Genomic DNA, 25435 nt, shown 5'->3' on the forward strand with positions numbered 1-25435 from the left:
ACAGACTTTTCAAAATTGTTGGCCCGTTCTTTTCCATATAAGCCCCATGGAAGCGCCAGTGTGAAAAACCCCCGTTATGCATATTTTTACATTCCTTTTTTTTATATTTTTGAAAACATTGAGATTTTGATAGCAAGTGATCAAGATTTCGATGATTTCCCGCATTAATAATCGATGTGGCTCTAAATTGCATTTTTACACGACTTCTACATTGGGGCATTGGCCAAGAGGGTGAGTGCATAACCTTAATATACTGGAAAATACTATGGAAAGTATTTTTATATTTTGCAAGGTGTGTGAGCCAGACATTGTGGCAAGAAAATTAGTGTACTAAGTGACTTGGCGATAAAATATACGGTCTGAAATATGCCACATATACCCACTTAAGACCCCTCTATTTAAACAGTCATTGTAGATACCTCCTATCCCTTCTTTTACTCACAAAAAAAAACCCACTATATCCACGATTTTCACTATTTTCGGTGCAATATTAAAATACCCCTTTGGCATACAATGATTTGATATTATTAGCTTGCTAGGACTTTATAGCTGAACATGAAGTTTATCCGATTGATAGATTATTTTTCTAAAATAGTAGCCAACTTTTGCTAGTCATTCTTATTGGATTTGTTTAGAATTTTCACGAGTTTTCAAAGTGAAAATTTTGAAAAATATACCGCTAAAAATTATTGTGTAAAAAAAGCACTACCTTTAAAAAAACTGCATACAAAATACCAGATTAAATTGTTAAACAAATTCCAAGTCCCCAATCTATCAAAAAAAGTTTCCTTGCCAGGTAAAAAAGAGGTAAATATTATTATTATTAGTATTATTTTCCGCGGTCTAACTCGAGTTGTTATCCAGTTTAAATAAAGGGGCTTATGTGGGCTAAGTTCGTTTTTTCATCGGTATGGCACGCTGAAAAGGCGCCATTCTTAAGAAGCGTCCCTCCATTTTTTTAAACTCCTAAATAATTACTGCTCGACGTCATAATGCAGCGCCACAGGGAATTATATAAACAGCAATCACTTGCTTTCAGCCCACGCAATTTCAATGAGCAGAACCGGGAATTACAGAATGCGGCGCTTGCAAAACAGCGCATTATTAGTGTTAGTCCAACTCCCGTCAAGCGTGCGGCACCTATACCGCCCTCAGAGGAGGCGCAGCCACGCCTTACCTATGTCGCTCCTCCTAAGGATAATCTAAAACCAGAGCTGCCTCAGCAGCAGAGGAACCCCACCCGGGACCTTTACATAAAGCGCTTCGTGGATTGGAAGGCTGCCAGGAAGGAACAAACAAAGAACGAGCAAATTGCTCGTCGTGGTCAAAAGATGTTCACATATAAAACCGAAACACTTAAACCTGCGACAAACCCCCAGAAAGAGCAGGAGAACGCTCCGGCATTTGTGCAGTGTACGCAGACGGCAGCGGAGAGGAAACAGCCTTTGGCAACCCAATTGCGTACCCAGGGTCATCCATCCAGATTGCGCACTCAGCCTGCGGCAACCATGGCAAAGCTGCAACATGCAACGTCGCGTCCTCAACCGGTCACTGTGAAGACCCAAACATCAAACATGAAACATCAAACATCAGCAAGGAATGTCCAGCCAGCCACAGTGAAGCCTGCACCTTCATTCGAAAAGCCGGCCGTGAGTAAGCCCACCTTAAAAATACCAGCAGTGAAACCAAAGCCCATTCAAGGAGGCGGCGGAGGGGAGCTGCGGGAAAATCTAAGTCGACCGCAGTAGCAAAAGGGCCGGCAATAAAAAACAAGCTTGCCAGCCAATTGTCGACCAGAATGAAGGCCAAGAGCAACGTCAGCAAGTACGTAGGTCTTCAAAAGAATGTTCGAAATCGGCCGGAGCTGATGAGAGAGTTGGTTGAGGCTGGGACCACTAAACTCCCACTGCCTCCCAATACGCCGCTGGAAGAGAAGATAAGTTTCCCTGCTCTGGCCACATTCACGCAGTGCAAGACGAACAATTGCAGTCAAGAAATGATAGAAGCCTTGGGTGAGATTTCAAATCTGAGTCCAGTGGGTCCAATGAGCAGCCACCGAGATTCGAAAGCGAAGCGGAAATTTGACTTTTCTAGGTACTCTTTGATAAAAACGGCAGCTGAAGAGAGTTTGATCTTGGATCCATATCTGGGTAAGGGTAAGTACAACAGGAATAAAATGGAGTAAAATGTAATATTATTGGTTTCCAGATCCAGATGATAAAGAACAAGAAAATTCTACTCTAAAGGCAGCTGCGGAGCAAACCCCTCCTCGCAGGATTTCCGATGAGAAGCCCAACTACTTAAGTCCATATGTGAGCGTCTCGCGCGGTAAAGTCAACTCTCGCTGTGAGCGTGAGAAGCGAAACAGCATGTATTTGCCCGGTGAGGAGTATCCTGTTGCCAATCGGCGGGCCCTCGAGTCGGTGCTCTACTTTCGCATACAGCTGGAGAATGAGATTCGACGACTGCGAGATATCTGCAGCGAGTGGGAAGCCTATAGCAAGGAGAATGAGGCGCATCTGGTTGAGACGGGCGGCATAGATATGATCAATGTGGCCATTGGACAGACAAATTTGCTCTCTACCAAGAAATTGATGCAGTTCAGCGGTCTGATTGACCGTTGCGAGGCGGGAGCTACGGGCAAGAACCATCGACCCTACGATGGCAGCGAGGAGACGAAACCCGTCCAGGCAGAGGATCTGGAAGGGTGGTGGGACATGCTGCGACTCCAGAGTGAGAATGTTGACAAGCGCTTTGATAACTTGAAGCGATGGAAACAAAACAATTGGCAGGACCCCGAGGCAGTTGAGGAATCGAAAATACCAGCCAAGCCTGTGGCCAAACCAAAGTATAAGCTGGTCAACAATTTAAACGCTAAGCCCAAGGTCAAGGCCAGCAGTAACTATGCAATTACTCCGCAAGGCCCATGCTGAAATGAAAAAGGCTAAGGCGGATGTGGTATCAGCGGACGATGCCCCGCAAACTCCATCTCGCAGCAGCACTCAGCGTGTGATCGTAGTACGCGACCGTCGGTCCTTCTCTCCTGCTCGCACCGTCCTGCGCATGTCTGTAGGCGAGAGCCGTTCTTCCAATGGTGACAACACTCTGCTCAAGTCTGCTATATTGGCCGCAGCCGAACAAAACGCTCTTAATCATACCCCCCCTCCCAATAAGGGACGCCAGTCGATTCTGAAAAGACCAGGGACCAGCAAGCGTGAAAGTCGTGGAGTTATTTTCAGTACAAAGAAAAATGTACGGCACTTCAAATTCACCTACGAAGAAGGCACTATTAGCGATGATGAGCCCTTTGGCGGCGATAAGCTAGAGGATTGCGAGGAGGACATGTCGATCGAAGCTTCAGGGGAAACACGTTCCGTAGACCAGGGCCCAGCAGAAAATGAGCCGCAATCCGCGTCTTAGGCCATCCACCGAGTTTATGTAGTTTATCTATCATTTATTATTTAAAGTTACGTTTTTGTTTATATGTATAGTATTATTTAATTCTGAAAATTATGTTTCAATTTCAAAGCCTTGTTTTATATTTTTTTTTTAATTAAGTACATCAATCAATCAAATAAAGGAAAAAAACGAGGGGAACGTTGTGAGTTGCTGCGGACACCGCAACTCTACAGTTATACCCGATACTAAGTCAGTATGGCTCTCCTCCGGCAGACGCCGCTAATATTAAACGACACGACAAGAGTGCGTGCGAGAGAGACAGAAAATCAGTCTGAGCGTGACGTCGGGCGCTGCGTAGCCAGTGCAAATTGATTTGTTCCTATTGGCTAGAAAATGAGCCGCAATCCGCGTCTTAGGCCATCCACCGAGTTTATGTAGTTTATCTATCATTTATTATTTAAAGTTACGTTTTTGTTTATATGTATAGTATTATTTAATTCTGAAAATTATGTTTCAATTTCAAAGCCTTGTTTTATATATTTTTTTAAATTAAGTACATCAATCAATCAAATAAAGGAAAAAAACGAGGGGGAACGTTGTGAGTTGCTGCGGACACCGCAACTCTACAGTTATACCCGATACTAAGTCAGTATGGCTCTCCTCCGGCAGACGCCGCTAATATTAAACGACACGACAAAGAGTGCGTGCGAGAGAGACAGAAAATCAGTCTGAGCGTGACGTCGGGCGCTGCGTAGCCAGTGCAAATTGATTTGTTCCTATTGGCTATAAAAATGATCTGATCTGATCCAGATTCAGCAATCTGATAGATATGGTCATTATCTATGATTTTTAGTTTTCTCGTATCCTCAATATTGTGGATGCAACAGATTTTCGTCCTTTGTGTGGTCGGAAGGGGGTGGGGCGAAATTTTGAGATACACGTTTTATAGTAAGATCTAACAGGAGTGCGGATACCAAATTTGGTTACTCTAGCCTTAATAGTCTCTGAGATTTTTGAATATCCCCAGATTTTCGTCTTTTGCGGGGGCGGAAGGGGTGTGGCGAAATTTTGAAATATTTTTGTAGCAGTGACATATCACAGAAGTCTGGGTCCAAAACATCGTTGCTCTAGCTCTTATAGTCTTTGAGCACTAGGCGCTGAAGGGGACGGACAGACGGACGGACGGACAGACAGACATGGCTCAATCGACTCGGCTATTGATGCTGATCAAGAATATATATACTTTATGGGGTCGGAAACGATTCCTTCTGGACGTTACACACATCCACTTTTACCACAAATCTAATATACCCCAATACTCATTTTGAGTATCGGGTATTGTTGATGCTCCGTGCGTAATGAATAGCGCGTAGTTTTGTGTTTGTCGCCTTTTAGTTAGTCACTTGCTCTGTTTTTTTGTGTTGTTTTATCAGCCTTGAATGCACCACACTCACACACGCGCACAGCATACATACATATGTATGAGGGTTTCTTTCGTATTTTCCAGCTCTGTTGAGATTAAAATAGTGCTCTTATTACTTTGATTTCCATTTTATTATACAGTCAAGGAAAAAAGTCAACATACAGCACCGATTTTTCAATGTCCGAAGTTTTCGCAATGAAAATTAAAAAAGTTGGTATGCCATTATTTAGGACACTTAAAGTTATTATTATTTCAGAAAAAAAACTTAAACAAAAATTATGTATACTAAAGTTACAACGAAAAAACTTAAAATGTTCACGGAAAAAAGTGTACATACAGCCTCTATGCTTTTGTATTATAGTCTCAAAGTCATCTTAATATTAATACTTTTTATACTTTTAATATTTGGTTGGTCCACCATTGGCATCTATTACAGCCTGTAGTCGTCGGGGCATCGATGCCACCAAATTTTCGGTTGTTGTGGGCGGAACTTTGGCCCAAGCTCGAATGAGGGCGGTTTTGAGGCTTTCCCGACTACTGATGTTATACTTCCGTACCAATCTTTCTAAAATGTCCCAAAGATGTTCGATTGGGTTAAGGTAATTTCATCCAATATTGTGGATGCAACAGATTTTCGTCCTTTGTGTGGGCGGAAGGGGGAGGGGCGAAATTTTGAGATACACGTTTTATAGTGAGATCTAACAGGAGTGCGGATACCAAATTTGCTTACTCTAGCCTTAATAGTCTCTGAGATTTTTGAATATCCCCAGATTTTCGTCCTTTGCGGGGGCGGAAGGGGGTGTGGCGAAATTTTGAAACAAACTCGTCTCGGTCCGATATATTAGGAGTGTGGATACCAAATTTGGTTGCTCTAGCTTTTGTAGTCTCTGAGATCTAGGCGCTAATGTTTTACTCTAAGCAAAGCCGCCTATGCTACGTGTGTGTTAGAGAGAGACAGGGCGAGAAAAAAATGAAATTGTTTTCTTGATGCTGGCTATAATAATAATACGATCCAATTCAGATTCCGCAGTCTTAAAGATATGGTCATTCTCTACAATTCTACGTTTTTGGTTTTCTCATATCTTTAAAATTGTGGATGCCACAGATTTTCGTCCTTTGTGGGGCGGAAGTGGGCGGGGCGAAGTTTTGAAATATTTTTGTAGCAGTGACATATCACAGAAGTCTGGGTCCAAAACATCGTTGCTCTAGCTCTTATAGTCTTTGAGCACTAGGCGCTGAAGGGGACGGACAGACGGACGGACGGACAGACGGACAGACAGTCATGGCTCAATCGACTCGGCTATTGATGCTGATCAAGAATATATATACTTTATGGGGTCAGAAACGATTCCATCTGGACGTTACACACATCCACTTTTACCACAAATCTAATATACCCCAATACTCATTTTGAGTATCGGGTATTGTTGTTGCTCCGTGCGTAATGAATAGCGCGTAGTTTTGTGTTTGTCGCCTTTTAGTTAGTCACTTGCTCTGTTTTTTTGTGTTGTTTTATCAGCCTTGAATGCACCACACTCACACCCGCGCACAGCATACATACATATGTATGAGGGTTTCTTTCGTATTTTCCAGCTCTGTTGAGATTAAAATAGTGCTCTTATTACTTTGATTTCCATTTTATTATACAGTCAAGGAAAAAAGTCAACATACAGCACCGATTTTTCAATATTTCGGGTTTTCGCAATGAAAATTAAAAAAGTTGGTATGCCATTATTTAGGACACTTAAAGTTATTATTATTTCAGAAAAAAAACTTAAACAAAAATTATGTATACTAAAGTTACAACGAAAAAACATAAAATGTTCACGGAAAAAAGTGTACATACAGCCTCTATGCTTTTGTATTATAGTCTCAAAGTCATCTTAATATTAATACTTTTTATACTTTTAATATTTGGTTGGTCCACCATTGGCATCTATTACAGCCTGTAGTCGTCGGGGCATCGATGCCACCAAATTTTCGGTTGTTGTGGGCGGAACTTTGGCCCAAGCTCGAATGAGGGCGGTTTTGAGGCTTTCCCGACTACTGATGTTATACTTCCGTACCAATCTTTCTAAAATGTCCCAAAGATGTTCGATTGGGTTAAGGTCTGGAGATTGGGGTGGTGAACGAAGCTGTCTTGGGGCATAATACAGCAACCAATCACGCACAACATGTGCGGTGTGCTTTGGATCGGTGTCCTGTTGGAAGATCCAACTGCTTCCCAGGCTCAATGTATCCACCGATGTTTCCAAATTTTCTTCCAATATCTTCTTATACTGGAAGCGATCCATTTTCCCTTCCACAAACACCAAATTACCTACTCCAGGCGACGCCATAGCGCCCCAAACCATTACACTACCACCTCCATGTTTGACGGTGGGTATTATGTTTATAGGGTCAAGAGCGGTGTTTGCCTTTCTCCAAACTCTGGAACGGCCATCACTTCCGAAAATGTTGTATTTACTTTCATCTGTAAATAAAACGCTTTTCCAAAAGTTTGGATCCTTATTTAAGTGCGCTTTGGCGAATTCCAGGCGCAAAATCCGATTCTTTTCTGAAATCAATGGTTTCTTTCGTGGAACTCGGCTCTTGAAACCATCCTGTGCAAAAAATTGGCAATTGTTTTTGGGTGCACAATGACTCCTGAACACTTTTCGATGGATACATCGGTGGATACATTGAGCCTGGGAAGCAGTTGGATCTTCCAACAGGACAACGATCCAAAGCACACCGCACATGTTGTGCGTGATTGGTTGCTGTATTATGCCCAGACCTTAACCCAATCGAACATCTTTGGGACATTTTAGAAAGATTGGTACGGAAGTATAACATCAGCAGTCGGGAAAGCCTCAAAACCGCCCTCATTCAAGCTTGGGCCGAAGTTCCGCCCACAACAACCGAAAATTTGGTGGCATCGATGCCCCGACGACTACAGGCTGTAATAGATGCCAATGATGGACCAACCAAATATTAAAAGTATAAAAAGTATTAATATTAAGATGACTTTGAGACTATAATACAAAAGCATGAGGCTGTATGTACACTTTTTTCCGTGAACATTTTATGTTTTTTCGTTGTAACTTTAGTATACATCATTTTTGTTTAAGTTTTTTTTTCTGAAATAATAATAACTTTAAGTGTCCTAATAATGGCATACCAACTTTTTTAATTTTCATTGCGGAAACCCGAAATATTGAAAAATCGGTGCTGTATGTTGACTTTTTTCCTTGACTGTATAAACAACGAGGGGGAACGTTGTGAGTTGCTGCGGACACCGCAACTCTACGGTTATACCCGATACTAAGTCAGTATGGCTCTCCTCCGGCAGACGCCGCTAATATTAAACGACACGACAAAGAGTGCGTGCGAGAGAGACAGAAAATCAGTCTGAGCGTGACGTCGGGCGCTGCGTAGCCACTGAAAATTGATTTCTTGCTTTTGGCTACAAAAATGATCCGATCTGATCCAGATCCAGAAATCTGATAGATATGGTCATTATCTATGATTCTGAGTTTTTAGTTTTCTCGAATCTGCAATATTGTGGATGCAACAGATTTTCGTCCTTTGTGTGGGCGGAAGGGGGAGGGGCGAAATTTTGAGATACACGTTTTATAGTGAGATCTAACAGGAGTGCGGATACCAAATTTGGTTACTCTAGCCTTAATAGTCTCTGAGATTTTTGAATATCCCCAGATTTTCGTCCTTTGCGGGGGCGGAAGGGGGTGTGGCGAAATTTTGAAACAAACTCGTCTCGGTCCGATATATTAGGAGTGTGGATACCAAATTTGGTTGCTCTAGCTTTTGTAGTCTCTGAGATCTAGGCGCTAATGTTTTACTCTAAGCAAAGCCGCCTATGCTACGTGTGTGTTAGAGAGAGACAGGGCGAGAAAAAATGAAATTGTTTTCTTGATGCTGGCTATAATAATACTACGATCCAATTCAGATTCCGCAGTCTTAAAGATATGATCATTCTCTACAATTCTACGTTTTTGGTTTTCTCATATCTTTAAAATTGTGGATGCCACAGATTTTCGTCCTTTGTGGGGGCGGAAGTGGGCGGGGCGAAGTTTTGAAATATTTTTGTAGCAGTGACATATCACAGAAGTCTGGATCCAAAACATCGTTGCTCTAGCTCTTATAGTCTTTGAGCACTAGGCGCTGAAGGGGACGGACAGACGAACAGACGGACAGACGGACGGACGGACAGACGGACAGGGCTCAATCGACTCGGCTATTGATGCTGATCAAGAATATATATACTTTATGGGGTCGGAAACGATTCCTTCTGGACGTTACACACATCCACTTTTACCACAAATCTAATATACCCCAATACTCATTTTGAGTATCGGGTATAATAACTCATATATTTGATTGCGCGTTGTGTGTAGTTCTCCTCTCCTCTCCTTTCTTTAATATTCTTGGGCGAGAAAAGCGATTAAAAATACACCGACAACCGACAAGGCAGGCAGAGCGAGAATTGACAGGCGGCGGCGGCAGCGGCGAACCGACACCGACAGAGAGGGGAGTGTGTGCGTGCGTGAGCGAGCAAGCGCAGCGTTGCCAGCAGCATTTATTTAGCTAACTTAACCGATGACATCGTAAATTCACGGAAAAGCAGGTAGGACAAAACCAATTAAGCATTTGCCTTCCATGGGGCAGAATCGGGGTAAACCTTGGCGTTTCAAACCGATTGAATGTATGTGGTTTTAACAGGAATTTAATTTTACAAAGTAGGGCGTGTGTTCTTGCTGCTGGCAATGCTCTTGCCGTGACGTTGTTTGTTTTAGTTTTTTTAACCCCAATAAACACACGCACACACTTGTATTTATTCGGCGAATTTCGTGGGGTGTCTACTGCATATATTAATACATATTCCAGGCTCTGTCGCAGCTGTCTAAAAACGTATTCTCTTTCTCGACACTTGACACACACTTGATAAAGTTGAATGCTTATTTTTGCTTACTTTTATTATTCACTTTTATTTTCATACGTGCAATGGTAAACAGACACTCAGAAATATACCGAAACTACGTCACAAATTTCAAAATATGCCGAAAATATACTGACGTATTATTTGTATTCAAGCTGAATCAAATTGCTTTCGGTCACTTCCTTTTCATCAGCGAGCGAGACCGGTCGTGTTTTTTCTTAACAGTCTGAAAAGTGACTTTTTCCAAGCAACAAAGGCTTAATTAAAAGTGATTGTACAAATCATTGTTTATTTCATACAAATCTTCATCAATATATAAATTATTCCTCTTTTCATTTCCCAAAGGAGAGGTAAGTCTTTGGCAATCTGGTTAAACCAGCAAGTATGGCGGACGCCGGTCACTCGGTGTCTGCCAAATTGAAACCCCCTGATCAGGTGGCAAAAAGCGGCAAAATTCAAACCCAAAAAACAATAGCAAAAAACTTCAGTGCTTTGTGTTCAGGTGTGAAAGAGGACATATTCGACAGCTTGACTAACGACCCAGCTTGACCCAGCAAAAAAGATGCGCAAGGAACAAAAAAGCGACAACACCAATACAGTCATAAATAACAAAATGCTGATAGACGATGACAGTAACAAAATGGTGGAGGCTTCTGACGGTGTGACCGTTCACAATTCTCACACAAATGCCATAAATGGTTTTACTGGAAATATTGAAATGACTAAAACACTGAATATAAATACTAATCCGATTATAAACCCATCAAATGTAGGTATCGAAAGAGAAACAGTGTTGTATAGTGAGTGCCACATCGGTGATGCGGCTGTACTAGTATCGACTAAGAACAGTACCATCTTCGAAAACAAAAACACCAAAAATGCAAGATTTATTTTAAGGTTTTCAGCGAAGCAAATGATTTAGTTTTAAATGAGGAGTTCAAAAAAATGAATTTAGTGATATTTACACCAAAAGACTATGTGGAATCCTATGGTGTAATTAAAGGGGTGCCCCTCGGTTTTTCTGAGAATGAAATTATGAATAATATTACTTCTAACATAAAAATTAAGTCAATTGAAAGATTAGCAAGAAGGCAGAAAATTACAACCGATGACAACAACGAAACATTCAAGCTCATACCATTAGAAACAGTCAAAATTGGTTTTGAGGGTTCAGACATCCCAGAAAAGGTATCTCTTTTGTTCCCAGAGTAAGGCAATGTTATAATTGTGGCAGACTTGGTCACACTTCGACCAGATGCAAATCAGCTAGGAGGTGCTATAAATGCGGAGTCGAGGAGTGCAATGGGTCTTGCACTGGTCTCAAGTGTATCCTTTGCAATGGGAAAAATCACTCAGCTAGGGACAGACTGATGTGCCCAGTATGGGAAAAGGAGATGGACATTAACAAAATAATGACAATCAAAAAAATCGCGCGTAAGGAAGTGCTTAGCACTTACTCAATCCATCAAAATTTTTCGCTGTTAGATAATTATGAAAAAAACTATCCAAAACTAGACATAAATGAGGAAAATGTTCAAACCAAAAACGTTAAAGCAAATGAAGTTTTAAAAAAACACAGTTATGCGAGCAGGTTAGTGCAGAGACCTTGATTCCTGCACAAATCCCCACTATCACTTAGAATCATATACCAGCGATTCTAGTAATCACGTACCATTTTTTGAAAACAAAGAACTAAAAGAAAACAAATTTACCATTCAACAGATGGTTGACATGTTGTCTCGTTTAGTCGATGTGTCACATCCATCAAAAAAAGTGACCAGTACAAATGATTACAATATGGAACATAATGCAGACAGAAAAATGAACAAACAGAGAGAAACGAACCTTTTTAAAACATCTAAATAAATATGAAATTTTTACAACATAACATTCAATCTATTAAAGCCAATAAAAACGTCCTAGTATTCTACTTAAACAATGAAAACTTCGACTTTGCCATTCTGGCTGAAGTTTTCTCTCACGATCTCCGTTTTAGGAAACTAGCTAACTTCAATATGTTAGAAAAACATAGAGAGGACGGTTATGGAGGAGTGGCGATTGCCTACAAAAAAGAATTAAGAGTTAAAAGACTGATATATGAGACAGAGCAAGATATAATTATAGCAAGAACCATCAACAACAAAGATAAATTTCTTATCACCTCAGTATATTTTGAACCTTTGTTGTCTCTTGCATCCTTCAAGCAAGCGATTAAAAATCTCCTTGAATATTTAGATGCATTCGGAAAAGTCATAATTGCAGGAGATTTTAACGCAAGACATACCTTTTCTGGAGACAGAACCAACAGTGGAAAGGGAACTTTTCTCATGCAAGCTATGTCAAATGCTGGAAACAGTCTAGCAAATGACCACAGTCTCACATTCAGAAGACACATCGACTCAACATCAGGGTCTGTACTCGATTTAACTTTCACAAAGGGTATTCATATAGAGAATTGGAAATGCGAAAAGTTTTACCTAGGAGGCAGCCACCATCACCCAATAAGCTTTGAAACAGCAGGATATCAACACAAACTCAAAACTTTCCTTGCCAAAAACAGGCTACTGAAAAAGCTAAGCCAGTTTGAGGCCGACAAAGATATGGATAATTTAGCGAAGAACATCCAACAGGAAATTAAAGGTGCTACTTATGAAATCAAAAACAAATGTCCAAAATTATGGTGGGACGAGAATTTAGCCAAATTATTCAGGGAGTTTGCAGAGTCGCAGAAGAAGGCAGCTTCAGAACCCTCCTTTCAAAATTATTGTTCTGCTGTTAACCTCAAGGTTGAATGGAAAAAATCTGTTAAAATTGCCAAAAGAACTAGCTATGCCAGGAAGTTAACAGAGTTAAATTTAAAATCGAACTCAAGAGAAGCTTGGAGATTCCTCAGAAATCTAAAAAACTGTCAAGAGGACACCCCAGAAATTTTCGACCCTGATAAAGCTGGGCCATACATGGAATTCCTTAACGAACAAATAACCTCAGAAGCAAAGGATGTAGACGAAGAAATGTACTCAACCAAGAACAATGAAAATCCTTTCTTTTCCTTGGAAGAGTTAGAGGCTGTGTTAGTCAGAAACAGAAAAACGGCAGGAGGAATAGATCACATCACATACGAGATGCTGAGTGCTCTTAACACTAGTATAAAGACAGAACTTGTACATTTTTACAACCGTCGAGTGGCTATGTGCGATTTCCCAGTCGAATGGAGATCTATCAGAATTGTACCAATACCGAAAAAAAAACATGGATCTGACTGACTTAAAACATTTTCGACCCATATCCCTCATTTCGGTTCTAGCCAAGACAGTAAATGGCATGGTGAAAGCCAGGCTGGAAAAGCATATACAAGAAAACAAGATTATACCCTACAGATCTTATGCATACCAAAAAAACAAGTCTGCAGCGATGTGCATAAATGATGTCATCAATGTGGTAGCGGCAAAGAAAAAGAACAAGGAACACGTTACTCTTGTGGTTGTTGACCTCAACAATGCCTACAATTGTGTCAACCTGAAATTCTTAAAAAGACTAATGGAAAATGAGTGTTTTCCTAAAACATACATTGACTGGATCATCAGTTTTATGTCTATGAGACTACTGAAAATAGGGGAAGCTGTTCAGGTAGTTCAGGGAGGAATCCCACAGGGCTCTTGTCTGTCGCCCCTCCTTTTTAATGTATACACAAAAAGACTACATCAGATCTGTGATAGAAATACTCATATGATGCAATTTGCAGATGACTTCGTTATAATCTCTCACAACAAAGAGTTTACTGTAGCGGTTGAAAACCTTAATAAAAAACTAAATGACTTTAACCTTCTATGTGGTGATCTCGGTTTTAGCTTCAATCCAAGCAAATCTGCAGCAATAAATGTAGGAAAAAGACAGGTCAGAGCGGTAAATATTTCTGTTAGAAATGTGCCTATACCAAATCGAAAAGATATCCGTTTCTTAGGCAGACTGATTAGCGCAAACATGTCAAATGTCAGTCATGTAAAAATGGTTAAAGAACAAACAAAACGAGGGGGAACGTTGTGAGTTGCTGCGGACACCGCAACTCTACGGTTATACCCGATACTAAGTCAGTATGGCTCTCCTCCGGCAGACGCCGCTAATATTAAACGACACGACAAAGAGTGCGTGCGAGAGAGACAGAAAATCAGTCTGAGCGTGACGTCGGGCCACTGCAAATTGATTTGTTCCTATTGGCTATAAAAATGATCTGATCTGATCCAGATTCAGCAATCTGATAGATATGGTCATTATCTATGATTCTGCGTTTTTAGTTTTCTCGAATGTGCAATATTGTGGATGCAACACATATTCGTCCTTTGTGTGGGCGGAAGGGGGTGGGGCGAAATTTTGAGATACACGTTTTATAGTAAGATCTAACAGGAGTGCGGATACCAAATTTGGTTACTCTAGCCTTAATAGTCTCTGAGATTTTTGAATATCCCCAGATTTTCGTCCTTTGCGGGGGCGGAAGGGGGTGTGGCGAAATTTTGAAACAAACTCGTCTCGGTCCGATATATTAGGAGTGTGGATACCAAATTTGGTTGCTCTAGCTTTTGTAGTCTCTGAGATCTAGGCGCTAATGTTTTACTCTAAGCAAAGCCGCCTATGCTACGTGTGTGTTAGAGAGAGACAGGGCGAGAAAAAATGAAATTGTTTTCTTGATGCTGGCTATAATAATAATACGATCCAATTCAGATTCCGCAGTCTTAAAGATATGGTCATTCTCTACAACTCTACGTTTTTGGTTTTCTCATATCTTTAAAATTGTGGATGCCACAGACTTTCGTCCTTTGTGGGGGCGGAAGTGGGCGGGGCGAAGTTTTGAAATGTTTTTGTAGCAGTGACATATCACAGAAGTCTGGATCCAAAACATCGTTGCTCTAGCTCTTATAGTCTTTGAGCACTAGGCGCTGAAGGGGACGGACAGACGGACAGACGGACGGACGGACAGACAGACAGGGCTCAATCGACTCGGCTATTGATGCTGATCAAGAATATATATACTTTATGGGGTCGGAAACGATTCCTTCTGGACGTTACACACATCCACTTTTACCACAAATCTAATATACCCCAATACTCATTTTGAGTATCGGGTATAAAAATGCAACAGACTCCTCCAGCTTGCGACTACTATCAAATCAGGTCTAAAACCTAAAACAAGTACCAACATCTTCAAAGCTTTTATTAGAACAAAACAAGAATATGCTATCACAAGTTTTTCAGACATGGGATCTGGAGCAAGTAAAGATATAGAAATAGCGCAAGCTAAATCACTCAGAAGGTGTGTTGGGGTGCCACCTGACACAAGCAAACACGAAATTTTTGTCCTCGCTGGTGTAATGCCACCTGTTTTCAGGGCGAAATGGCTTACAGCCAAAGAACTGCTTAAAATTAAAAGGTTCAATCCAACAATGTTTGACGAGCTAATACGCTCAAAAGCGGATACGAGTTACACACGTACTTTAAGAGAATTTAATTCCATCTTTGTAAACACTCAAGAATGTGATAGTGTTAACACATGTAACAAAATCCATGTATTAGATAAATTTTTAACTAAGGGTAAAGAAGAATACTCGAATGAAGAAATAAAAACTATATTTAATGAGATTCTGAACAAGTACAGAAAGGACGACTGGAACATTCTATCAACAGATGCCTCAGTTACAGAAAGTACATGTGGCATAGGAATAGTAGAATGGCCTAGTGGAAATATCCACAAGTACAAAATAGAAAACAGATTATCCTCAGTAGGTGTCGAACTCGTAGGACTTAAAAAGGCCTGCGAACTATGTCTTAAATATAATTACAAAAAGGCTTTGATTTTAAGTGATGGATTAGGAGCTATTAATTTAATTAAAAATAAGAATACAGACTCGTACCTAGTGAATGATATTCACAACATAATTAACCAATCAGACATTCAGAAACTTGACATTCTATGGGTCCCTGAACACAAGGGTGTGGCCATCAGCGAAAAGACTGACATAGCAGCAAAGGCTGCTACAAGTGAGGGGTTTACAATAAATATAAAATACAGCTACAAGGAGGCTCAAAGAGAAATTAGGAACTTTTTAGTTTACAAATGGAATGAGGACTACAGGACGAAGTGTAGGACGAAGGGATCCAGCCTCATAGACATATTTCCAGACATACCCAGTAAACCCTGGCATTTTTCTCTTAAATGGAATGCTAAAAGCATCAAGACCATTAACAGACTTATGACGGGACACACATACGACAAAGTCTTCCTACACAGAATCAAAGCAATTGACTCAAATATCTGCGAAACGTGCAATGTAACTGAATATGCCGAACACCTGATCTTCGATTGTCAAAGATTTGCCGGGCTCAGAAGGAAATTCAAAATCTTTAAATATTATAACAATTTACATCAATTATTAATAAAACGAGGGGGAACTTTTTGAGTTGCTGCGGACACCGCAACTCTACGGTTATACCCGATACTAAGTCAGTATGGCTCTCCTCCGGCAGACGCCGCTAATATTAAACGACACGACAAAGAGTGCGTGCGAGAGAGACAGAAAATCAGTCTGAGCGTGACGTCGGGCGCTGCGTTGCCACTGAAAATTGATTTCTTGCTTTTGGCTACAAAAATGATCCGATCTGATCCAGATTCAGCAATCTGATAGATATGGTCATTATCTATGATTCTGCGTTTTTAGTTTTCTCGAATGTGCAATATTGTGGATGCAACAGATTTTCGTCCTTTGTGTGGGCGGAAGGGGGTGGGGCGAAATTTTGAGATACACGTTTCATAGTAAGATCTAACAGGAGTGCGGATACCAAATTTGGTTACTCTAGCCTTAATAGTCTCTGAGATTTTTGAATATCCCCAGATTTTCGTCCTTTGCGGGGGCGTAAGGGGGTGTGGCGAAATTTTGAAACAATCTCGTCTCGGTCCGATATATTAGGAGTGTGGATACCAAATTTGGTTGCTCTAGCTTTTGTAGTCTCTGAGATCTAGGCGCTAATGTTTTACTCTAAGCAAAGCCGCCTATGCTACGTGTGTGTTAGAGAGAGACAGGGCGAGAAAAAATGAAATTGTTTTCTTGATGCTGGCTATAATAATAATACGATCCAATTCAAATTCCGCAGCCTTAAATATATGGTCATTCTCTACAACTCTACGTTTTTGGTTTTCTCATATCTTTAAAATTGTGGATGCCACAGACTTTCGTCCTTTGTGGGGGCGGAAGTGGGCGGGGCGAAGTTTTGAAATATTTTTGTAGCAGTGACATATCACAGAAGTCTGGATCCAAAACATCGTTGCTCTAGCTCTTATAGTCTTTGAGCACTAGGCGCTGAAGGGGACGGACAGACGGACAGACGGACGGACGGACAGACAGACAGGGCTCAATCGACTCGGCTATTGATGCTGATCAAGAATATATATACTTTATGGGGTCGGAAACGATTCCTTCTGGACGTTACACACATCCACTTTTACCACAAATCTAATATACCCCAATACTCATTTTGAGTATCGGGTATAAAAATGCAACAGACTCCTCCAGCTTGCGACTACTATCAAATCAGGTCTAAAACCTAAAACAAGTACCAACATCTTCAAAGCTTTTATTAGAACAAAACAAGAATATGCTATCACAAGTTTTTCAGACATGGGATCTGGAGCAAGTAAAGATATAGAAATAGCGCAAGCTAAATCACTCAGAAGGTGTGTTGGGGTGCCACCTGACACAAGCAAACACGAAATTTTTGTCCTCGCTGGTGTAATGCCACCTGTTTTCAGGGCGAAATGGCTTACAGCCAAAGAACTGCTTAAAATTAAAAGGTTCAATCCAACAATGTTTGACGAGCTAATACGCTCAAAAGCGGATACGAGTTACACACGTACTTTAAGAGAATTTAATTCCATCTTTGTAAACACTCAAGAATGTGATAGTGTTAACACATGTAACAAAATCCATGTATTAGATAAATTTTTAACTAAGGGTAAAGAAGAATACTCGAATGAAGAAATAAAAACTATATTTAATGAGATTCTGAACAAGTACAGAAAGGACGACTGGAACATTCTATCAACAGATGCCTCAGTTACAGAAAGTACATGTGGCATAGGAATAGTAGAATGGCCTAGTGGAAATATCCACAAGTACAAAATAGAAAACAGATTATCCTCAGTAGGTGTCGAACTCGTAGGACTTAAAAAGGCCTGCGAACTATGTCTTAAATATAATTACAAAAAGGCTTTGATTTTAAGTGATGGATTAGGAGCTATTAATTTAATTAAAAATAAGAATACAGACTCGTACCTAGTGAATGATATTCACAACATAATTAACCAATCAGACATTCAGAAACTTGACATTCTATGGGCGAAAAGACTGACATAGCAGCAAAGGCTGCTACAAGTGAGGGGTTTACAATAAATATAAAATACAGCTACAAGGAGGCTCAAAGAGAAATTAGGAACTTTTTAGTTTACAAATGGAATGAGGACTACAGGACGAAGTGTAGGACGAAGGGATCCAGCCTCATAGACATATTTCCAGACATACCCAGTAAACCCTGGCATTTTTCTCTTAAATGGAATGCTAAAAGCATCAAGACCATTAACAGACTTATGACGGGACACACATACGACAAAGTCTTCCTACACAGAATCAAAGCAATTGACTCAAATATCTGCGAAACGTGCAATGTAACTGAATATGCCGAACACCTGATCTTCGATTGTCAAAGATTTGCCGGGCTCAGAAGGAAATTCAAAATCTTTAAATATTATAACAATTTACATCAATTATTAATAAACCGAGGGGGAACTTTGTGAGTTGCTGCGGACACCGCAACTCTACGGTTATACCCGATTCTAAGTCAGTATGGCTCTCCTCCGGCAGACGCCGCTAATATTAAACGACACGACAAAGAGTGCGGGCGAGAGAGACAGAAAATCAGTCTGAGCGTGACGTCGGGCGCTGCGTAGCCACTGAAAATTGATTTCTTGCTTTTGGCTACAAAAATGATCCGATCTGATCCAGATTCAGCAATCTGATAGATATGGTCATTATCTATGATTCTGCGTTTTTAGTTTTCTCGAATGTGCAATATTGTGGATGCAACAGATTTTCCTCCTTTGTGTGGGCGGAAGGGGGTGGGGCGAAATTTTGAGATACACGTTTTATAGTGAGATCTAACAGGAGTGCGGATACCAAATTTGGTTACTCTAGCCTTAATAGTCTCTGAGATTTTTGAATATCCCCAGATTTTCGTCCTTTGCGGGGGCGGAAGGGGGTGTGGCGAAATTTTGAAACAAACTCGTCTCGGTCCGATATATTAGGAGTGTGGGTACCAAATTTGGTTGCTCTAGCTTTTATAGTTTTTGAGATCTAGGCGCTAATGTTTTACTCTAAGCAAAGCCGCCTATGCTACGTGTGTGTTAGAGAGAGACAGGGCGAGAAAAAATGAAATTGTTTTCTTGATGCTGGCTATAATAATAATACGATCCAATTCAGATTCCGCTGTCGTAAAGATATGGTCATTCTCTACAATTCTACGTTTTTGGTGTTCTCATATCTTTAAAATTGTGGATGCCACAGATTTTCGTCCTTTGTGGGGGCGGAAGTGGGCAGGGCGAAGTTTTGAAATATTTTTGTAGCAGTGACATATCACAGAAGTCTGGATCCAAAACATCGTTGCTCTAGCTCTTATAGTCTTTGAGCACTAGGCGCTGAAGGGACGGACAGACGGACGGACGGACAGTCGGACAGACAGACAGGGCTCAATCGACTCGGCTATTGATGCTGATCAAGAATATATATACTTTATGGGGTCGGAAACGATTCCTTCTGGACGTTACACACATCCACTTTTACCACAAATCTAATATACCCCAATACTCATTTTGAGTATCGGGTATAAAAACTATATTTTATGAGATTCTGAACAAGTACAGAAAGGACGACTGGAACATTCTATCAACAGATGCCTCAGTTACAGAAAGTACATGTGGCATAGGAATAGTAGAATGGCCTAGTGGAAATATCCACAAGTACAAAATAGAAAACAGATTATCCTCAGTAGGTGCCGAACTCGTAGGCCTTAAAAAGGCCTGCGAACTATGTCTTAAATATAATTACAAAAAGGCTTTGATTTTAAGTGATGGATTAGGAGCTATTAATTTACAATAAATATAAAACACAGCTACAAGGAGGCTCAAAGAGAAATTAGGAACTTTTTAGTATACAAATGGAATGAGGACTACAGGACGAAGTGTAGGACGAAGGGATCCAGCCTCATAGACATATTTCCAGACATACCCAGTAAACCCTGTCATTGTTCTCTTAAATGGAATGCTAAAAGCATCAAGACCATTAACAGACTTATGACGGGACACACATACGACAAAGTCTTCCTACACAGAATCAAAGCAATTGACTCAAATATCTGCGAAACGTGCAATGTAACTGAATATGCCGAACACCTGATCTTCGATTTCCAAAGATTTTCCGGGCTCAGAAGGAAATTCAAAATCTTTAAATATTATAACAATTTACATCAATTATTAATAAAAAAAAAGAGCCGCTACATCTCAGACAGCTGGCAATCTTCATCAAAACTGCTGACTTAAACTTTTGACCCCTTTTTTCTTCATCATGTTATAAAGTAATTTCAGTTTATTTTCTAAAACAGTTAAGTAATTTTCCTCCTTTTTTTTATATACCGACCTGTCAAACTCGCCAAACTACATCACCAGTATCTGATCAATGTGGCTACAGTGCTACGATCAAAATTCCGATCATCCTTGAGATGATTTAAAAAAAAAAAAAAAAAATTGCTTTCGGTTGAATACTAGCTAGCAACGACTATCAGCACTGAACACATATTTTTAACCGATAATCTAATCAATTTTATATAAAAGTGGCTAATTTTAAGTACCATCTTTATTGGCATTGTTTATAAAATAAGGTTTCAATAAAAAATGTCAACAATTTCCACTAAGTTTATTTCTTTACATGGTAACTACCCATTTGCTACATATTAAAATCATTTTTATAAAGGGGAATATGTGTACTTTTCAAAATTGTTGGCCCGTTCTTTTCCATATAAGCCCCATGGAAGCGCCAGTGTGAAAAACCCCCGTTATGCATATTTTTACATTCCTTTTTTTATATTTTTGAAAACATTGAGATTTTGATGGCAAGTGATCAAGATTTCGATGATTTCCCGCATTAATAATCGATGTGGCTCTAAATTGCATTTTTACACGACTTCTACATTGGGGCATTGGCTAAGAGGGTGAGTGCATAACCTTAATATACTGGAAAATACTATGGAAAGTATTTTTATATTTTGCAAGGTGTGTGAACCAGACATTGTGGCAAGAAAATTAGTGTACTAAGTGACTTGGCGATAAAATATACGGTCTGAAATATGCCACATATACCCACTTAAGACCCCTCTATTTAAACAGTCATTGTAGATACCTCCTAACCCTTCTTTTACTCACAAAAAAAAAACCCACTATATCCACGATATTCACTATTTTCGGTGCAATATTAAAATACCCCTTTGGCATACAATGGGCTAATCGTTCTGTGATTTGATATTATTAGCTTGCTAGGACTTTATAGCTGAACATGAAGTTTATCCGATTGATAGATTATTTTTCTAAAATAGTAGCCAACTTTTGCTAGTCATTCTTATTGGATTTGTTAAGAATTTTCACGAGTTTTCAAAGTGAAAATTTTGAAAAATATACCGCTAAAAATTATTGTGTAAAAAAAGCACTACCTTTAAAAAAAACTGCATACAAAATACCAGATTAAATTGTTAAACAAATTCCAAGTCCCCAATCTATCAAAAAAAGTTTCCTTGCCAGGTAAAGAAGAGGTAAATATTATTATTATTAGTATTATTTTCCGCGGTCTAACTCGAGTTGTTATCCAGTTTAAATAAAGGGGCTTAAGTGGGCTAAGTTCGTTTTTTCATCGGTATGGCACGCTGAAAAGGCGCCATTCTTAAGAAGCGTCCCTCCATTTTTTTTAAACTAATAAAAAAATTACTGCTCGACGTCATAATGCAGCGCCACAGGGAATTATATAAACAGCAATCACTTGCTTTCAGCCCACGCAATTTCAATGAGCAGAACCGGGAACTCCAGAATGCGGCGCGTGCAAAACAGCGCGAGGATCGTTTTCAAAGCAACCGCATTATTAGTGTTAGTCCAACTCCCGTCAAGCGTGCGGCACCTATACCGCCCTCAGAGGAGGCGCAGCCACGCCTTACCTATGTCGCTCCTCCTAAGGAGAATCGAAAACCAGAGCTGCCTCAGCAGCAGAGGAACCCCACCCGGGACCTTTACATAAAGCGCTTCGTGGATTGGAAGGCTGCCAGGAAGGAACAAACAAAGAACGAGCAAATTGCTCGTCGTGGTCAAAAGATGTTCACATATAAAACCGAAACACTTAAACCTGCGACAAACCCCCAGAAAGAGCAGGAGAACGCTCCGGCATTTGTGCCGCCAAAAAGGCACTCCTTATATGTTTTGGCAAAAAAAACTCAGTGTACGCAGACGGCAGCGGAGAGGAAACAGCCTTTGGCAACCCAATTGCGTACCCAGGGTCATCCATCCAGATTGCGCGCTCAGCCTGCGGCAACCATGGCAAAGCTGCAACATGCAACGTCGCGTCCTCAACCGGTCACTGTGAAGACCCAAACATCAAACATGAAACATCAAACATCAGCAAGGAATGTCCAGCCAGCCACAGTGAAGCCTGCACCTTCACGTGCATTGCCCTTGAAGCCTACAGCAGGCCCAAAGCCCAAGGCAGCAGATTTGGTCGTTGGACCTTCTGCAAATGGGGTTGTTCATTTGCCAAATGTGAGGACGCAACCATTCCAAAAGCCGGCCGTGAGTAAGCCCACCTTAAAAATACCAGCAGTAAAACCAAAGCCCATTCAAGGAGGCGGCGGAGGGGGAGCTGCGGGAAAATTTAAGTCGACCGCAGTAGCAAAAGGGCCGGCAATAAAAAACAAGCTTGCCAGACAATTGTCGACCAGAATGAAGGCCAAGAGCAACGTCAGCAAGTACGTAGGTCTTCAAAAGAATGTTCGAAATCGGCCGGAGCTGATGAGAGAGTTGGTTGAGGCTGGGACCACTGAACTCCCACTGCCTCCCAATACGCCGCTGGAAGAGAAGATAAGTTTCCCTGCTCTGGCCACATTCACGCAGTGCAAGACGAACAATTGCAGTCAAGAAATGATAGAAGCCTTGGGTGAGATTTCAAATCTGAGTCCAGTGGGTCCAATGAGCAGCTACCGAGATTCGAAAGCGAAGCGGAAATTTGACTTTTCTAGGTACTCTTTGATAAAAACGGCAGCTGAAGAGAGTTTGATCTTGGATCCATATCTGGCTAAGGGTAAGTAAAACAGGAATAAAATGGAGTAAAATGTAATATTATTGGTTTCCAGATCCAGATGATAAAGAACAAGAAAATTCTACTCTGAAGGCAGCTACGGAGCAAACCCCTCCTCGCAGGATTTCCGATGAGAAGCCCAACTACTTAAGTCCATATGTAAGCGTCTCGCGCGGTAAAGTCAACTCTGTGAGCGTGAGAAGCGAAACAGCATGTATTTGCCCGGTGAGGAGTATCCTGTTGCCCTCGAGTCGGTGCTCTACTTTCGCATACAGCTGGAGAATGAGATTCGACGACTGCGAGATATCTGCAGCGAGTGGGAAGCCTATAGCAAGGAGAATGAGGCGCATCTGGTTGAGACGGGCGGCATAGATATGATCAATGTCGCCATTGGACAGACAAATTTGCTCTCTACCAAGAAATTGATGCAGTTCAGCGGTCTGATTGACCGTTGCGAGGCGGGAGCTACGGGCAAGAACCATCGACCCTACGATGGCAGCGAGGAGACGAAACCCGTCCAGGCAGAGGATCTGGAAGGGTGGTGGGACATGCTGCGACTCCAGAGTGAGAATGTTGACAAGCGCTTTGATAACTTGAAGCGATGGAAACAGAACAATTGGCAGGACCCCGATGCAGTTGAGGAATCGAAAATACCAGCCAAGCCCGTGGCCAAACCAAACTCTAAGCTGGGCAACAATTTAAACGCTAAGCCCAAGGTCAAGGCCAGCAGTAACTTGATGCAATTACTCCGCAAGGCCCATGCTGAAATGAAAAAGGCTAAGGCGGATGTGGTATCAGCGGACGATGCCCCGCAAACTCCATCTCGCAGCAGCACTCAGCGTGTGATCGTAGTACGCGACCGTCGGTCCTTCTCTCCTGCTCGCACCGTCCTGCGCATGTCTGTAGGCGAGAGCCGTTCTTCCAATGGTGGCAACACTCTGCTCAAGTCTGCTATATTGGCCGCAGCCGAACAAAACGCTCTTAATCATACCCCCCCTCCCAATAAGGGACGCCAGTCGATTCTGAAAAAACCAGGGACCAGCAAGCGTGAAAGTCGGGGAGTTATTTTCAGTACAAAGAAAAATGTACGGCACTTCAAATTCACCTACGAAGAAGGCACTATTAGCGATGATGAGCCCTTTGGCGGCGATAAGCTAGAGGATTGCGAGGAGGACATGTCGATCGAAGCTTCAGGGGAAACACGTTCCGTAGACCAGGGCCCAGCAGAAAATGAGCCGCAATCCGCGTCTTAGGCCATCCACCGAGTTTATGTAGTTTATCTATCATTTATTATTTAAAGTTACGTTTTTGTTTATATGTATAGTATTATTTAATTCTGAAAATTATGTTTCAATTTCAAAGCCTTGTTTTATATTTTTTTTTTTAATTAAGTACATCAATCAATCAAATAAAGAAAAAAAACGAGGGGGAACGTTGTGAGTTGCTGCGGACACCGCAACTCTACAGTTATACCCGATACTAAGTCAGTATGGCTCTCCTCCGGCAGACGCCGCTAATATTAAACGACACGACAAAGAGTGCGTGCGAGAGAGAAAGAAAATCAGTCTGAGCGTGACGTCGGGCGCTGCGTAGCCACTGCAAATTGATTTGTTCCTATTGGCTATAAAAATGATCTGATCTGATCCAGATTCAGCAATCTGATAGATATGGTCATTATCTATGATTCTGCGTTTTTAGTTTTCTCGAATGTGCAATATTGTGGATGCAACAGATTTTCGTCCTTTGTGTGGGCGGAAGGGGGTGGGGCGAAATTTTGAGATACACGTTTTATAGTAAGATCTAACAGGAGTGCGGATACCAAATTTGGTTACTCTAGCCTTAATAGTCTCTGAGATTTTTGAATATCCCCAGATTTTCGTCTTTTGCGGGGGCGGAAGGGGGTGTGGCGAAATTTTGAAACAAACTCGTCTCGGTCCGATATATTAGGAGTGTGGATACCAAATTTGGTTGCTCTAGCTTTTGTAGTCTCTGAGATCTAGGCGCTAATGTTTTACTCTAAGCAAAGCCGCCTATGCTACGTGTGTGTTAGAGAGAGACAGGAAGAGAAAAAAATGAAATTGTTTTCTTGATGCTGGCTATAATAATAATACGATCCAATTCAGATTCCGCAGTCTTAAAGATATGGTCATTCTCTACAATTCTACGTTTTTGGTTTTCTCATATCTTTAAAATTGTGTATGCCACAGATTTCCGTCCTTTATGGGGGCGGAAGTGGGCGGGGCGAAGTTTTGAAAT

General features: G+C 41.1%; 2 protein-coding genes and 1 long non-coding RNA gene across 4 annotated transcripts; 2 read left to right on the forward strand and 1 right to left on the reverse strand.

Moving 5' to 3' along the window:
- The first annotated feature begins 1718 nt into the window (after nucleotides 1-1718).
- On the forward strand, nucleotides 1719-24540 carry LOC117191135 (guanylate kinase-associated protein mars-like). Its single transcript, XM_033396096.1, has 3 exons — nucleotides 1719-2156; nucleotides 2209-2414; nucleotides 23425-24540. Exons 1-3 carry the CDS (start codon nucleotides 1799-1801, stop codon nucleotides 24430-24432), a joined length of 1572 nt encoding a protein of 523 aa, XP_033251987.1. The 5' UTR covers nucleotides 1719-1798; the 3' UTR covers nucleotides 24433-24540.
- Nucleotides 2931-3528, forward strand: LOC117191161 (guanylate kinase-associated protein mars-like). Its single transcript, XM_033396127.1, has 2 exons — nucleotides 2931-3298; nucleotides 3380-3528. The coding sequence occupies exons 1-2, from the start codon at nucleotides 2935-2937 to the stop codon at nucleotides 3418-3420; spliced, it is 405 nt and encodes a 134-aa protein (XP_033252018.1). The 5' UTR covers nucleotides 2931-2934; the 3' UTR covers nucleotides 3421-3528.
- LOC117191175 lies at nucleotides 6245-10647 on the reverse strand. 2 transcript variants are annotated; one of them, XR_004473958.1, is made up of 2 exons: nucleotides 9792-10647; nucleotides 6245-6417 (listed from the first exon to the last, which is right to left on the reverse strand). It is a non-coding gene; the product is annotated as an uncharacterized LOC117191175 (long non-coding RNA). The 2 variants fall into 2 exon arrangements; XR_004473959.1 differs by having other exon boundaries at nucleotides 9698-10647.
- Nucleotides 24541-25435: the final 895 nt, after the last annotated feature.

The sequence above is a fragment of the Drosophila miranda genome (assembly GCF_003369915.1).
Source record: "Drosophila miranda strain MSH22 chromosome Y unlocalized genomic scaffold, D.miranda_PacBio2.1 Contig_Y1_pilon, whole genome shotgun sequence".
In the NCBI taxonomy this organism is placed as follows: domain Eukaryota; kingdom Metazoa; phylum Arthropoda; class Insecta; order Diptera; family Drosophilidae; genus Drosophila; species Drosophila miranda.

Excerpts from the sequence above, each read along its gene's own strand:
- LOC117191135 (XM_033396096.1), top strand. The coding sequence starts at position 1,799 with ATGAAGGCCAAGAGCAACGTCAGCAAGTACGTAGGTCTTCAAAAGAAT. Across the intron at positions 2,157-2,208 it reads GGATCCATATCTGGGTAAGG|ATCCAGATGATAAAGAACAA; the intron begins GTAAGTACAACA and ends ATTGGTTTCCAG. Across the intron at positions 2,415-23,424 it reads CTGTTGCCAATCGGCGGGCC|CTCGAGTCGGTGCTCTACTT; the intron begins CTCGAGTCGGTG and ends TATCCTGTTGCC.
- LOC117191161 (XM_033396127.1), top strand. The coding sequence starts at position 2,935 with ATGAAAAAGGCTAAGGCGGATGTGGTATCAGCGGACGATGCCCCGCAA. Across the intron at positions 3,299-3,379 it reads AGAAGGCACTATTAGCGATG|ACCAGGGCCCAGCAGAAAAT; the intron begins ATGAGCCCTTTG and ends CACGTTCCGTAG.